The following is a 13,364-nucleotide window of genomic DNA, read 5'->3' as shown; positions in this document are numbered from 1 at the left end:
CTGTATCACATTGGTTTTTCATATAAATAAATAATACAGAATAATTATATACTTCTTTGTCACAAAATATTTTTTATTTTATTCTCAGAAAAAAAAAGTTTAAAAAATAATAATAGATCTAACAGTGAGATTGAATGAACCGAAAGTATTCATCTATAGTAATATAATACATTCATTACTTATAAGACACTAAATATCATAAAAAAACACAAATCATTATCGAGAATCTTTTATTTTGTCGTCCATATTTTGTCTTTGCATAAAATCTATCATAGCAAATTCTGCGTGCCCATCAATAACTAATTTACAAGTATTTTCAGCAGATGACAATTTTTTTCTTTAATTTAAGCCACAATTTCATTCACAATAATCTTCTAATATGTTTCAAACAAAGACCCTTCAAAATGTGTCCAAAGTGAAAAATGTCACATACACGATTAGTTGCATGATCAAGCATTATAAGAATTAAAACTACTACCTTCACATATGAAAATAGGCATGGCTATGTTTTTTTAAACAGAAATACAAAGATGAATTCTAATAAGATTTGTGTACGATAATTGTCATAAAATTTACCATGAACGAAAAAAGAATCAAATAAGATTCATTTTAAAATAAGCAGCAAAAACCTTATCTAAAAATTCACAACTTGTATGCAGTGTCTAATTTTAAATTGTTATATTCCCAATCACATTATTCAGATATCAATAATGAACATATTTTGCAGTAGCTACCAACACAGTTAAGTGAATATCAGCCACTTTTCCACCCGCCAAAGGTAAAAGAAACAACTAAAGGAGACAGTTTCAATCTCTTTCATCTGCACTATTCAATAATATATATCAATGAATATGAGGGACCAATTGTGTAATATGTATTTCATTCACACTATCATATATAACAATGAACGAATCAAATATAATCTATGAGGGAACAATTGTGCAATCCCAATGAGGTTGTTGTTGGCCTTTGATATAGTCCTAACGACCCATTAAAGGAATGGTTGCTTTAAAAAATGAAAAGAAATTAACTATATGGTGTATGAGCAAGGCAAATTAGTGAGATTTACAATGGCTAAGAACACTCTCCTCCAAAAAGTGACTGAGTTGAGATGTGTATAATTTTGGGTCATTCCTGAAGTGGTCAACATGGGGTGAGGACACAAAATTGCATGCCCTCACATCATGTCCAGCCCTACGTTGAGCCTCTACAAACGATTCCACAGAATCAGCAGGAATAACCCTGTCAGCAGTGCTATACATGTATAACTGTGGACACCTTGGTTGTTTTGATGACAACATGTTCATAACATCAGAGAGCCTCCTGCATTTGAACAAAATCATCATAGTCAGGAGCAAAGTTATCATATTAGTATTTAAAGATATCATATATGTAAAAAAATATTGAATCTTTATCTATTTGATGTCTAGTCATGTCTTGTGAATCAACACCAAAAAGACCATAACGTTCCCCTATGGAATGTTCTCCTATTCCCAAAAATCACACACATACAACTTTACAGAAGTGAAACTTGTTAAAGTCTTTAGTGTACAATGTTAAATTTTAGAAAGGGGATTGTAATTTTGTAAGATATCACTTTTTCTAAAGAACCAACCGTAGCAATTCATATTCAAGTTCAACTCCAGAAATTCAGCAATGATACAATCGTGCAGTAATTTATATACTCCTGGTTTACGAGATTTGAATCTCTAAATTGTCATCAAATACGATCATATTGCTCAACCATTATATAGTTGTGACAGTTTTTTTATCAACTTGATCTGATTAACAATGGTCGAATACCCACATAAAATAGCCATTTTCAGGAATAAAAGCAAGCAAGACTTCGGATGAAATATGACCATTTTTATAAAAACAATCAAGTAGAAGAAGAAACTGATTCATTCTTTACCTATTTATTGAAGGAAGATCCAGAATGATCCCAAAAAATTTCTTTAGAATTAGTTGCAAAGCTGCTTCTGTTACCGCAGGTTTGAGTCCTAAATCATCTTCGCTGCCAATGGATACTTTAATGCCAGATTCATCAGAAAACACACGTCCTTTTGTTGCAACACTATTCTTCTTCAGAAATGCTGCAGAGAAACCTGAGGCCCACACCTGTAACGGTAATCAGATATTTAAAATCATATCTCCGAATTTTGCATAAGCCTCAGCATTTCTAAAACCAGGTATCAGTTTAGTCATTTTAATGAACGCCTAGAAAATATAAAACGATTCTTCAGGGCTTCAAAATAACAGATATTAGCATAACTGAAAAAGTCAAAGATCTCAACCAAATGTTCAAATCTCAATGCCTCAATTCCTTAGATGTAAAATCAAGCACAATACCGAAAGACCAAGTTCTCAATTGATCAATCTGTTGCAACCCAAGAAGGCAACTTAATTGATAATTTTGACAGTGTATAGGATAGCAGTGTATAGACATAGTAGCAAATGATAACACGAAAACTGGTGAAGGAAAAGATAGCACACGAAATATAAACAACAAAACAGCTACGTTCATCAAGTTTCACAAGGGATAAACATTTACCTGTGGATCAGGGTACGCAACAGGTGCAGAGTCTACAATGCATCCCTTAATCCTTTCCATGACATTTGGATTCTGCTTTTGAAAATGTTCAAGCATAACACCATATCTGCAACAATGAACACCAAACCAATGAAGAAACACAATAGAAGAACACTGTAAAATTCGATGCTTGCAAATAGCACATTCCACTCACGTTAACCATCCAGTGTTGCTGAAAGTATGAAAGACGAGATTCTTTCCATTTTCCCCTTCTAACCAGTCAGCCAAGTGGTCGACAAGCATTTGAACATTTTCCTCAGCCTTTCCTCCCGGATGATAGCTCAGAATCTCACTCATTGAAAGTGTAAACGTAATGACATGAAACCCCCTTGAAGTGTACCACTCAGCATACTTTTTCAAGTGTTTCTGCCTTGCTCCCAACCATCCCAGCAACACCACCACTGTCCTTGACTTTGTCAATGAACAACTTGAATCACATAAAGCATTCGGGTCGGGCAAATGCCATTTATACACGCCCTCAGAAGTTGAATTGGAGGCACCATCTGAAGACGTAGCAGGCCTTGACAATTTACGCAAGTCAGCAGAGTGATACAAACTCCGAAGAAGTGGTGACGAGAAAACTAAAGAATGGGGCAAATTTGAAACGCAATTGTGACCCAAACTTGGCACCCGGAACTGAACATTGGGCACATGCACCGGAATTCGGGTCACAAAAGAGAGGTTAGCAAGTTTTGAATCCGAAATATGAGAAACCCATAATGAATCTGATTCTTGTACGTTGCTACAAGATGTAGAATGCACCAAATCGGAGGTAGAACAATCACGTGATGATCCACGGAACGGCAATCTGTCGGAGACATCAGCAGAGAAAGAAGCAACAGCAACCGCAGCCGCCGCCACAAGAGGTCTTTGAATGGCACCAGAAAACGAACTCATTGCAGAAACCCAACTCAACTCAACCCAGAGAAAAAGCTTATGAAACCTAAATCATAACCCTAATAAGTAGCAAGCAACCCTGTCCTTTATCTGCAATCAAAATCCCAGACCGAATATCCAATTTTTAGAGGAAAGAACAATGCTTTAAGGAAAACAAAGAGAACCCAGCAAGGAAGAATAAGAAGGGTTGGTGGGGCTGGCACCCAATTGGCAGGAGAAAGAAAAAACGTGCACCGCAGAAATCACACGTAGAAAATACGCGTGAGAATAATAATAAGAACAACAAAAATACGTGAATAATAGAAAAGAAAAGAAAAGGGATATTCGGTTGCAAAAAAGTTTATTCCTTTTGAATTTTACCTGAAAGAAACTGGGAACGTATGAATGAACCGGGCTGTCAACGTCGTCGTTTTGACAGCCCTATTCGATCGGAAGTGTGAACACGCCGACCCAGAAGCTTTCTTTTTGGTGAATTGGGTATCCTACGATTTAATTTAAAACATCGTTGTAACCTAATGTGATTCATATTTAAAATCAAGGTAACTGTGACCGTGATGACGAATGCATCAACCATATTGAGCCACGTGGCGGACTGTCACTGGATGACATTTATTGGGCCCGTTAACTCGTGGTTCCGAAAAAAACGAAAAAACCGGGAAAAGGTATTGTTACTGTGAAAGGACTTTTTTGCCCCTAAAAAAGTAGTTTATATGCGATAAATTTAACTGGAATATTGGACCAACCGATATAACGGTTAGTCAAAATAAGTGTCCATTCCTAAGATAAGATTGAAGAAAAATTCAAAATTCAGAATCTGGCTTTAAGATAAAAGAGATGCCGGTGCAAAAAGAAATAAAAAAAGCTAAAGTAACGTTGAACTTCAACGAGAACCTTTTTCTGGTTGCATTGATTTCAGAAATGAGAGTAGTCAAATTTCGAAAGCATGTTAGCTGTACAATGCCAAGTCAACAATGTTGCCTTGACATGGTTTTTTCATTTTACACAAGGACAAAACATAATAAAAATATGTAAAAGATGTTATTGAATATATATCCTTCAATCAATTATAATTATAATTAAGTATTGTTTATATATATATATATATATATATATATATATATATAATATCCTTATATCTAACATGCAGGTATAGATATAAAATAAAGATATTTGTTTTACATACAACTCATAATAATTGATACAAATACAATCTTTTAATTTCTTTTCTTCCAACCTCATTTCTCACGTCTTATATTTCTCTCTGTTCTTTTTTCTTTCTTAGTTGTATAATTAGTTTTACAGAAAACATTTCCTTAAAATAAATATCACATATTACTTCAATTTTATTATTTAGCAAGTTAATAGGATAGTATGAATTAGTCTATTATTTTACCTCAATACTCAAACTTAAATTCAATTAAATTAAAAAAAAAATCATAGCATTCAACCCACAAACTTAGAATAAATTATTTTCCTTTCACCTAATAGGTGATTTCTCTTTTCAACCTCAACCTCAACCCCTGTCAATCAGTACAATGCTTGAGAGTGAAAATTAGAGCATACCAAGTTCATTCTTTCCTACTTTTATTAAACTATTTTATCCCATCTAAATAACCCCTTAATAGTTTCTCACACCAATCATAAATTATAATTATATTAAATCTAAAGTAAAGACATCTGAACCGAAACCTAGACCACTTACAAAATTTGACAATGTAAGCTGAGTAATTGAAATGTACTCAAAGAAAGCTATCCCCAAAATTCATGCATCCCATAACAGGAAACCATGTACAGCGTTATGCTGGTGAAGAAAACTATATGAAGAATAATAGCATTTTCGCATTGTTTGCAATGCATATTAAACCATCATTGTGTCCACCAGTACTCTCCACTTTTTCCACCAGATTTATGCTTAAGTCTTATATCTGTTATAGCTATATCTTTTGAAGCAGCCTTACACATATCATACACTGTTAAGCCTGCAATAGACACTGCTGTCATCGCTTCCATCTCAACCCCGGTTTTACCTGTTGATGCAGCTTCCCCTTCTATTGTTACACTGAAATCCTCGTGATTCAATCTCAAATCCACTTGCACATGTGAAAGGTTTATGTTATGGCACAAAGGAATAAGATTGCTAGTTTGCTTTGCTGCAGTTATGCCGGCAATTTTTGCCACGGTAAGCACATCTCCTTTCCCCATTTGATTGGCCACGACTAAATCAAACACCTTCTTCCCAAGAATTACCTTGCATACAGCAGTGGCTTTTCTTTTACTACTTTCTTTTGGAGACACGTCTACCATTTGAGCTTCCCCCGATTTACCGGTATGAGTCAATTCAAAAGAACTTACACTAATGTTTGGAGATGGCAGTTCGGTTTCATTGTTCAAATTGTTTGCAGAGCTAGCTAGTCCATTTGCAGGAGGAACACCAAATACCGATTCCATTTCCTGAAATACAATAAGCAATTTACATGGATCACATTAATTCCACCAACATTTCTGTGTACTGTTGGAGCAAAACCTTCATAGCAGATATTAATTAGTAAAATAGAAATCATAAAAATTTGGTTAGATTTTAATGACTTAAACTCTTTGCATTGTGCTGGACCGTTAGGTCAATGAGTTATCTTTAGTTATTAAGACATCTTATGTAGGTGCTTGTGCCAAAAACAGAAAATGCACTGAATTTAATTGTAGTAGAATGCAGCAAAGAAAAACTTTACCTTGTTGAGTTCCTGAATAGCACTTTCATAGCCATGGTTAACAGAGGAGCTGAACATCCGCCTTGACTGTGGACATGCAGCAACAATTCTTCGAAGCAGCATCTTACACAGATCCTGCTACTACTGCTATTTACTATAAAGCTGCAAAAAAGAAAAATTAATTAAAGCATATTTGTTAATAGGGATACAAAACAAAGGAATGTCATCAATTATAATTTAGTGGAATTGCTAACAGCCTAGGGTGAGTTCTACTCTAGCACTGACTTTCCAACTTAAGTTGAAGCTTTGGCAATAAGAGACTAGCAAGAAAATTATGACAATATAAGCCCATACATAAATTTGGTTGGAAAAGTTTTCAAGTTTCAACTTATTAAGGGAGATATCGTTCTTTGGTAATTTCTGCAATGTATTCATGATGCACTACTTATTAATTATCTGCTGTAATGAACAAGTCTCCGAAAATTCTCGGAACATCAAAATCTCCACACTATTTTTACACTTCGGATTTTTTAGGGAAGAAAGATAGGTAGGGTATATTCAAATATGTTTTTCTTTGTCTAAAAAAATAATATGTAAGAAAGATGAATGACTTTATGTGTAAATATCATTACTTTTGAAATTAGTTCTTGCAATTGCAATCTATTTTTGCATTAAAGTTGAAATGCCACAAAAGTAAACTTCTCCCTTTCGTCGTAAAAAAGCAGAAACAAGTAGAAGTTAAGACTCACCAAGAATTCAGGCAAAAGAATTCAAAATATGAGGGAAGTTCAAATTTCTTCAAATACAAAGTCTTGTTACTTGAATTCACAGTTTCAGACAAAAAGATCATTAATCAGCCCTTGTACTTTTCAATTCCACACACTGAAATTTCTACACTAGATGAAAAATAAAAAATCTGACTTGAGCGATTATACAATATACATACTGGCAAAAAAAGTGGAAGTTGAAAATTCCAAAAATTCATCACACAATCTGACCAAAAACTTTCACGAGTAGAAAACTAGAAACAAGAAAGTAATCTTTCGTTAAAGAAACACAGCTTCACCTACCTCAGTGGGCAAACTTCAACTCCGATTATTGGAAGTATGAACTCAAAAGGAACATACTTTACTTGGTTAGTTACTAAAACAAATAGTAGCAATGGAACAACAAACGGGATACAATAGTAATTGTAATACATCACAGAGCAAGCAAAAGATGATCGAACCACATTAACCTCGTTTTGTAATTCATCAATAGAACGATGCAAAAAACTGCGTTTTGAGAAATTTAGACGATAGGGAGTGGAAGTGGACGAAAACGAAACCCACCTGCGACAATCGATTGAGGTCACCAATGTTCACGAATCGCGTTTCTAGAGAAGGAAGCACCACACGACGTCGTTTCGAGAAATTCTTGAAATTTTAGGGTGAACATGTTAACTAAGACTGAATATTTTATTTCCCAAAAACCGCAAACCTCAGCGTAGTTTTTAGTTGCAGATTATAATGCTCCACTCTGATTAAATAAATACTAAATTTTGTTACGATAAATAAATACAAACTTAATTAAGGATTTACTGAATAAGTGCGCATAAACTGTTTAAAATATTTCTATCGAAATTATTTTTACAAAACAAATATTTTATAAGTATGTTAATACTCGGATTTTTTTCTGTGCAATAACACATGATGAAAGAAATTGTTATAAAATAAATTTAAGTAAACAGCAAGTAAATTTTTTCCTGGCGGATGTAAAACTATTAACATAACTTGCATCATGAAATTACACGATGAGAGTTAATTTCATACCGGTGAAGTTAAGTAACTTTTCAAAAAAACAAATTGAAATATAAAAGTGAAATTAATTTCAACTTTCAGTTTTAGATTTATTAATTTGATGTATAAATTCTAAAATATTTATATGTTTTAACAAAATAATATATTTTTTTATTTATTTTAGTCTAACACTGCATTTTTTTGGATTGTTCATACCAGTATACCTATCTTGTCAGTGAGGCTTAATGAGGACTCAAACTTCCACCATGTCAAAAGGTTCGGATCTTTTATTGATTTTTTTGTCCTGTTATCTGTTGAATATTAAAAATGCACTATGTTAATATTTTAAATATCTTTCTAATATATTTTAAAATGTTAAAATTAATGATAATCAATATATTATAGAAATACAGTAAAGAAATAGCACTAAAAAAATCCAATAGAAAATCTAAATTTCATGCGCAACTAATTTGAAAGAGTATAGCAACATAATAGTTATCTGTCAGACTAATCTCTAAAATTAACTCTTAATTTCCTCAAATAAGAGATTGAGCAAAATCAATTGAGTTTTACCGAATCACTTTGTTGGTAGAAGGGAAGAAAGGTACATTATGTATGTATAAAAATCATATCTCTAATTCAGAAGACTGAGGGATGTTTCATCTGGGCACTTTGAGGGACGTATAAAAATCATCTCTAATTCAGAAGACTGTGAATTTGAATAGAAATAATTTCTAAACTGAATCAGGTGCAGGAATCGCCAAATTCAATATGCAAGAACTGCAAATTTTGAGAACCAAAATTATCACTCAGACCTCCGTAATCTGTTTCGATATGCACAAACTTGCTGTCAATAACTACTCTACACTGCACAACATTTTCCTGATCAAGCAAAAGTGAACACTTCTCATATAAACCTTCCTTTGGTGCTAGATTCAATGTGCATGATCTAGGAGCAGATATCTTATGCTGCTCACAACTGAATCTTTCTTGGTCAGTGGCCATTAATATGAGACGGTGTGGCCTACCCAAAAGCTCTGACACATACCTCACGTCCCCGACAGAAAGGGCTTCGCGAACACGTGTGGACGACACCTGTCCCTTCTCTTTCGAGTTAGTGATAGAGTTCATGTCTGCAGAGCAACGATTCTTGTCCATGACAGATTTGATTATGTAAGCTTCCATTCCATACTCTTCACAAAGCTTTACTAACTCCAATGCATCACCAGCGGCTTTGTACCCAAACCGGTAGTTCTCACCTACCAGAAGTTCCAGAAGCCAACGTAGAACAAACATTGGTAACAGAATAAACCACGTTAATGTTGATGTCATGTCATAAATGCAGATGCAAGTAAATTATGATATAGTAATGTGGAAGGTGTTTGTAAATGTTGACAGTAAATTATGGAGCTACTTATTTACCAGCAACAACTCCTCGAACCCTGAGCTCTTGCGATAACTTTTCAACAAATTGTCGTGGACTGAGATGTCGCACACTTGAGAATTCAACCTGAAACTCTTCTGGGACTGTGTTACAGCAATGAGGAACCCAAGAAGAAAGAACTCGCTTCCGGTCACATTTGGCAACTATAGGAGCCCTGCTTGGGGAAAACATGAGTTAGAAGTTTATATATTTAATAAGATTATGCCAAGAATTATTTAGACCACCATAGCAAAATAATGCATCCTTCATACATATAATCACCAAAAAGAACTCAAAAATAAAGAACAAACATACTGTGAATGTTTTTAAATAATAATCATGATTGTCTTCCTTAAAGGGAATTGCAAATGCTATATTCATTTCCAAGTCTCTCTACCCAGTGTGTTGAAAACCCCATTTCGACTAAAGATATAACCAGTTTCATGAATGGCAACAGTAAAATGCCAATGCCATAGCACCAGGCATAGCTCAAAATCCGGCTTCATCCCAGTTTGCAGTCATTTTTCTATCATTCATTATTCAAACAGATGAAAAGCAGAATGATTATTAATCTGACACCCAAAATAACAAAGGAAGGCTCACAAATCACTTTAATACTATGTCTGTTCATGATCAGTGTGTTATTCCAATCTATGATTCGTATGCAACAATAAAGGTACGCTGACATGAGTTCAGTAAAGCATGAGCATTGATTCCATTTCCTAACAGCTTATGCATTAGAGGTAACGCCAACGGGTATCATTGCTCATGAAGCTCCCACCTAGTGCGGTACCCCCACAATTGAATAGACTTTTTCCAGGACTGAACTTGTGACCTCCAAGTCACAGGGTATGAACATTGCGACAAGGATTGTTTGAAGGGTCATTAAGGGCACAGTCCCCCTCATCAAATGGGGTATTGGGAGGGTAGATGTACACAATTTTATCCCTGTAAGTGGATAGGTTGTTTTCAGGATTCAAACAGTGACCTCTGGGTCCTAAGGTGACAACCTTACCTTTGTGCCAATGCTAAATTTAAATACATAGAGGAAACTTTCGTATACTTGAAAATTTAATACAAATCATTCTTTAATCAACTAGCCAAAAGTATAAGATTACATTATATGAATGCAAGTGTCAAGCACATTTTGCACCCAAATAAACAAATAAAGTAAAACTTTAAATTGTCTTAATATCAACATGTTATGTCATACCTAGGCTCCCAACCAAGTACTTTATCCATGCCAACAAATGATAAAAGAAATGGAGGTCCAGCCTTTGATGCTTGAATTGCGAGTTCACGATGACCTATGTGCAGAGCATCAAACTTTCCCAATGCTACAATTCCACCTGTTAATGATTAAGAATCAATAATAGTACATAAACATATATGCCAACTTCCAAAATGAAAACTTTGTTTTCTGCATGTTCTTCACTATTTCTCTCTACACAACTCAAGTCGACCTAATTATAGCAAGCAAATGACGAGAACTACAAACACAAAATAGTAAAAGAAGGATGACTTATTGAGCATAAATAGCCTAAAGAATAAAAAATGAACAACGTCAAGGAAGAAATATGATACTGAGCAAATGGAACTGAGAAGTCCAAAAGGGCATAGTCCACAACTATAAGAAACTATTGACATGGTTAATCAAAGAACCAATTCTACAATATCATCAACCAATCTTTTTCTTTTACCTTTTGGAAAAAGCATGTTATTCACCTCCAATCAATATGGATATTCTAAGAACACAATTTGCACATTACAGAGTTGGACATGCAAATGAAAAAAGGTCAAAGAGGCATCAGGTGGAAGAGATTAAAAACCTGCCACAGGAGATGTTCCATCAGAGAGAATTTCACGTTCATCTTCTTGTTGGCTTCACACAAGAAAAGGAATCAGATTCTTGACTAAAGAAGGATAAAAATTAATAGACATAAAAAAGCAGTATATCGGTTTATATGTTGTTCCATAATTTACATATGGATATTTTTTAACAGCTTTCATCTGAATTATTTACAGCCCGGAACGAGGAAGCTGTTAGAAACTCTCTCTCCCTCTTTCTCTCCTTGTGTAAGATAAAAATATTCAATGAATGATAAAGCATGAAACCCAGGTATGACTGGAAAAATCTCTCAATAAGAATCTAGAGAAGAAAAAACAAAAAGAGTAATTTGAATTATATCTCCCCCTCGAGTTTAATTTCAAATAGTTCTATAGAAGTTCCTTCACCTGATTTCTCCAAAAGCACAAGTTAAGAAGTTAACTTTAACTTATGAAAGAAGTTCCATTCATTTTATCTTTTATTTAGTTTATTCAGAAGTCTATTCAAACACAACCTCAGTAATTTTATCACCAGGCATGCTTCCGGCAACTGATTTCTCCGACATGTAGATAGAAAAAAGAACTTCTAACGTTTAAATTTGGGGTAAATCAAAGGGACAACCTAGAATGCTAACTGAATACCCTACGAATTTTATAATTTATAACAAAAACATTTAAGTTTAACGCCAAAACTACCAACCTTTGAAAAATACACCGTTATTATTATTATTGTTATTATTATTATCTTTAGAGATGAACCAAGTAAAATTTCCATCAAAATACCAAGTACCAAGAAGGAAGAAAACAAAACCGATTTGATATAATGAAGAATTGAACCTGAAACAATCGAAAAGGAGAGGAATTTCTCCAGGGGGCTTTGAGGGGGTGCCAAAACATCGGAAATTTGACGGCACTCTGGTGTGCTTGTGAGTAATGGCGGTGTCCGGCCAACAAGGTTTCAGGGGCCGTGGGGACGAAAGGTGGAAAGTTTGAAAAGTACAGTAAGTGAGTGTGAAGTGAAAATGGAGGTCGCAGTCTCGAAAATGGTGGGAAATAGCACGAGAGACGCTACCACCCAACATTGCGTTCTTCCACTGCCAGCACCGTCGGTGGTTGTTTGTTAAGTGGGAAGAGATAATGGGCTATGAAGACAAATGGGTCGGGTCGGGAACTTGGCTCGTATTACGACCCGAATTTCTTCTTCACAAAACAATATCATGTTTATTTATTTACATATTCCAATTTTTTCAGAAATAAAAAACAAAAAGAAAATGGTTACCTATTGTATGAATTGGATTGTATTCATGTACATTTTCGAAAACCTTATACAAGATAATATATATATATATATATATATATATATATATATATATATATATATTAGTTTTCGAATTTACAAATTGTGACCGTTGAAAACTATTTTAATTAATTTTTAGTTACAGTGGCGCGTATGTGTATATATATTTTTTTAAATATATATGATATTATATTAGTGATGAATAATATTATAATATTATTAAATTAATAAATAAAATTATATTATATTTTTAAAACATAAAATAAAATGTATGAAGAAAATAATTGTTAATAAATAAAAGAAAAAAAATAATTTTATAAAAATTTATAAGAGTAATCATTAATTTTTAAAAATTTAATAAATAATTATGTATTAAAGGACAAAATTAAATTTATGAAATGTAAACACAACATAAGAAGTCCCTTTATATATAGTTATAGATATATTAATTTTTAAAATCGCCATCTTAGATTAACTCGGACTTCATTTTATTTTATTGATAATTCATAAAAAATATCATTTCATAATTTGATTTAAGTTCATTTTAAAATTATATTAAATTTTAAAATATAAATTTTTACACGCTGTATTTAATTGAAAAACATACATAGTTTTCAGATAAATCACACCATTATGTTTTTCTGAATTTAATTTTAGCATATCATTTCATATCAAATAAATAAATAATATCGCATAATTCAAATAATTTATTTTTACAACTTTTAAATAATATCGCATAATTCAAATAATTTATTTTTACAACTTTTGTTTCTACACAGTCGAACATTTCTAATACCTTGAAGTCATCTCGGTCTTCAATTTCTCCCAGACTCGTGATGACTGATCG

The 13,364-nt window shown here is 33.5% G+C and overlaps 3 protein-coding genes across 6 annotated transcripts; all 3 read right to left on the bottom strand.

Moving 5' to 3' along the window:
• Positions 1 to 814: 814 nt before the first annotated feature.
• LOC114192120 (transmembrane protein 53) lies at positions 815 to 3,989 on the bottom strand. Its single transcript, XM_028081725.1, has 5 exons — positions 3,848 to 3,989; positions 2,745 to 3,577; positions 2,552 to 2,657; positions 1,913 to 2,118; positions 815 to 1,323 (listed from the first exon to the last, which is right to left on the bottom strand). Exons 2-5 carry the CDS (start codon positions 3,485 to 3,487, stop codon positions 1,056 to 1,058), a joined length of 1,323 nt encoding a protein of 440 aa, XP_027937526.1. The 5' UTR covers positions 3,488 to 3,577; positions 3,848 to 3,989; the 3' UTR covers positions 815 to 1,055.
• Positions 3,990 to 5,185: 1,196 nt separating this feature from the next.
• Positions 5,186 to 7,672, bottom strand: LOC114190157 (cyclic pyranopterin monophosphate synthase, mitochondrial). 4 transcript variants are annotated; one of them, XM_028078944.1, is made up of 3 exons: positions 7,524 to 7,672; positions 6,214 to 6,354; positions 5,186 to 5,938 (listed from the first exon to the last, which is right to left on the bottom strand). In XM_028078944.1, the coding sequence occupies exons 2-3, from the start codon at positions 6,313 to 6,315 to the stop codon at positions 5,354 to 5,356; spliced, it is 687 nt and encodes a 228-aa protein (XP_027934745.1). In that variant the 5' UTR covers positions 6,316 to 6,354; positions 7,524 to 7,672; the 3' UTR covers positions 5,186 to 5,353. The 4 variants fall into 4 exon arrangements, with proteins under 4 accessions (XP_027934745.1, XP_027934746.1, XP_027934747.1 ...); XM_028078945.1 differs by having other exon boundaries at positions 7,263 to 7,528; XM_028078946.1 differs by lacking the exon at positions 7,524 to 7,672 and adding an exon at positions 7,430 to 7,509.
• A 918-nt stretch (positions 7,673 to 8,590) lies between these two features.
• On the bottom strand, positions 8,591 to 12,342 carry LOC114191004 (FAD synthetase 1, chloroplastic-like). The gene is made up of 5 exons (XM_028080123.1): positions 12,058 to 12,342; positions 11,223 to 11,275; positions 10,607 to 10,742; positions 9,393 to 9,568; positions 8,591 to 9,229 (listed from the first exon to the last, which is right to left on the bottom strand). The coding sequence occupies exons 1-5, from the start codon at positions 12,300 to 12,302 to the stop codon at positions 8,715 to 8,717; spliced, it is 1,125 nt and encodes a 374-aa protein (XP_027935924.1). The 5' UTR covers positions 12,303 to 12,342; the 3' UTR covers positions 8,591 to 8,714.
• Positions 12,343 to 13,364: the final 1,022 nt, after the last annotated feature.

Source organism: Vigna unguiculata, chromosome 7, assembly GCF_004118075.2.
Source record: "Vigna unguiculata cultivar IT97K-499-35 chromosome 7, ASM411807v1, whole genome shotgun sequence".
Taxonomy (NCBI): domain Eukaryota; kingdom Viridiplantae; phylum Streptophyta; class Magnoliopsida; order Fabales; family Fabaceae; genus Vigna; species Vigna unguiculata.
Note: the sequence above shows the minus strand (reverse complement) of the source record. Positions and strands in the feature narration are given on the sequence as shown.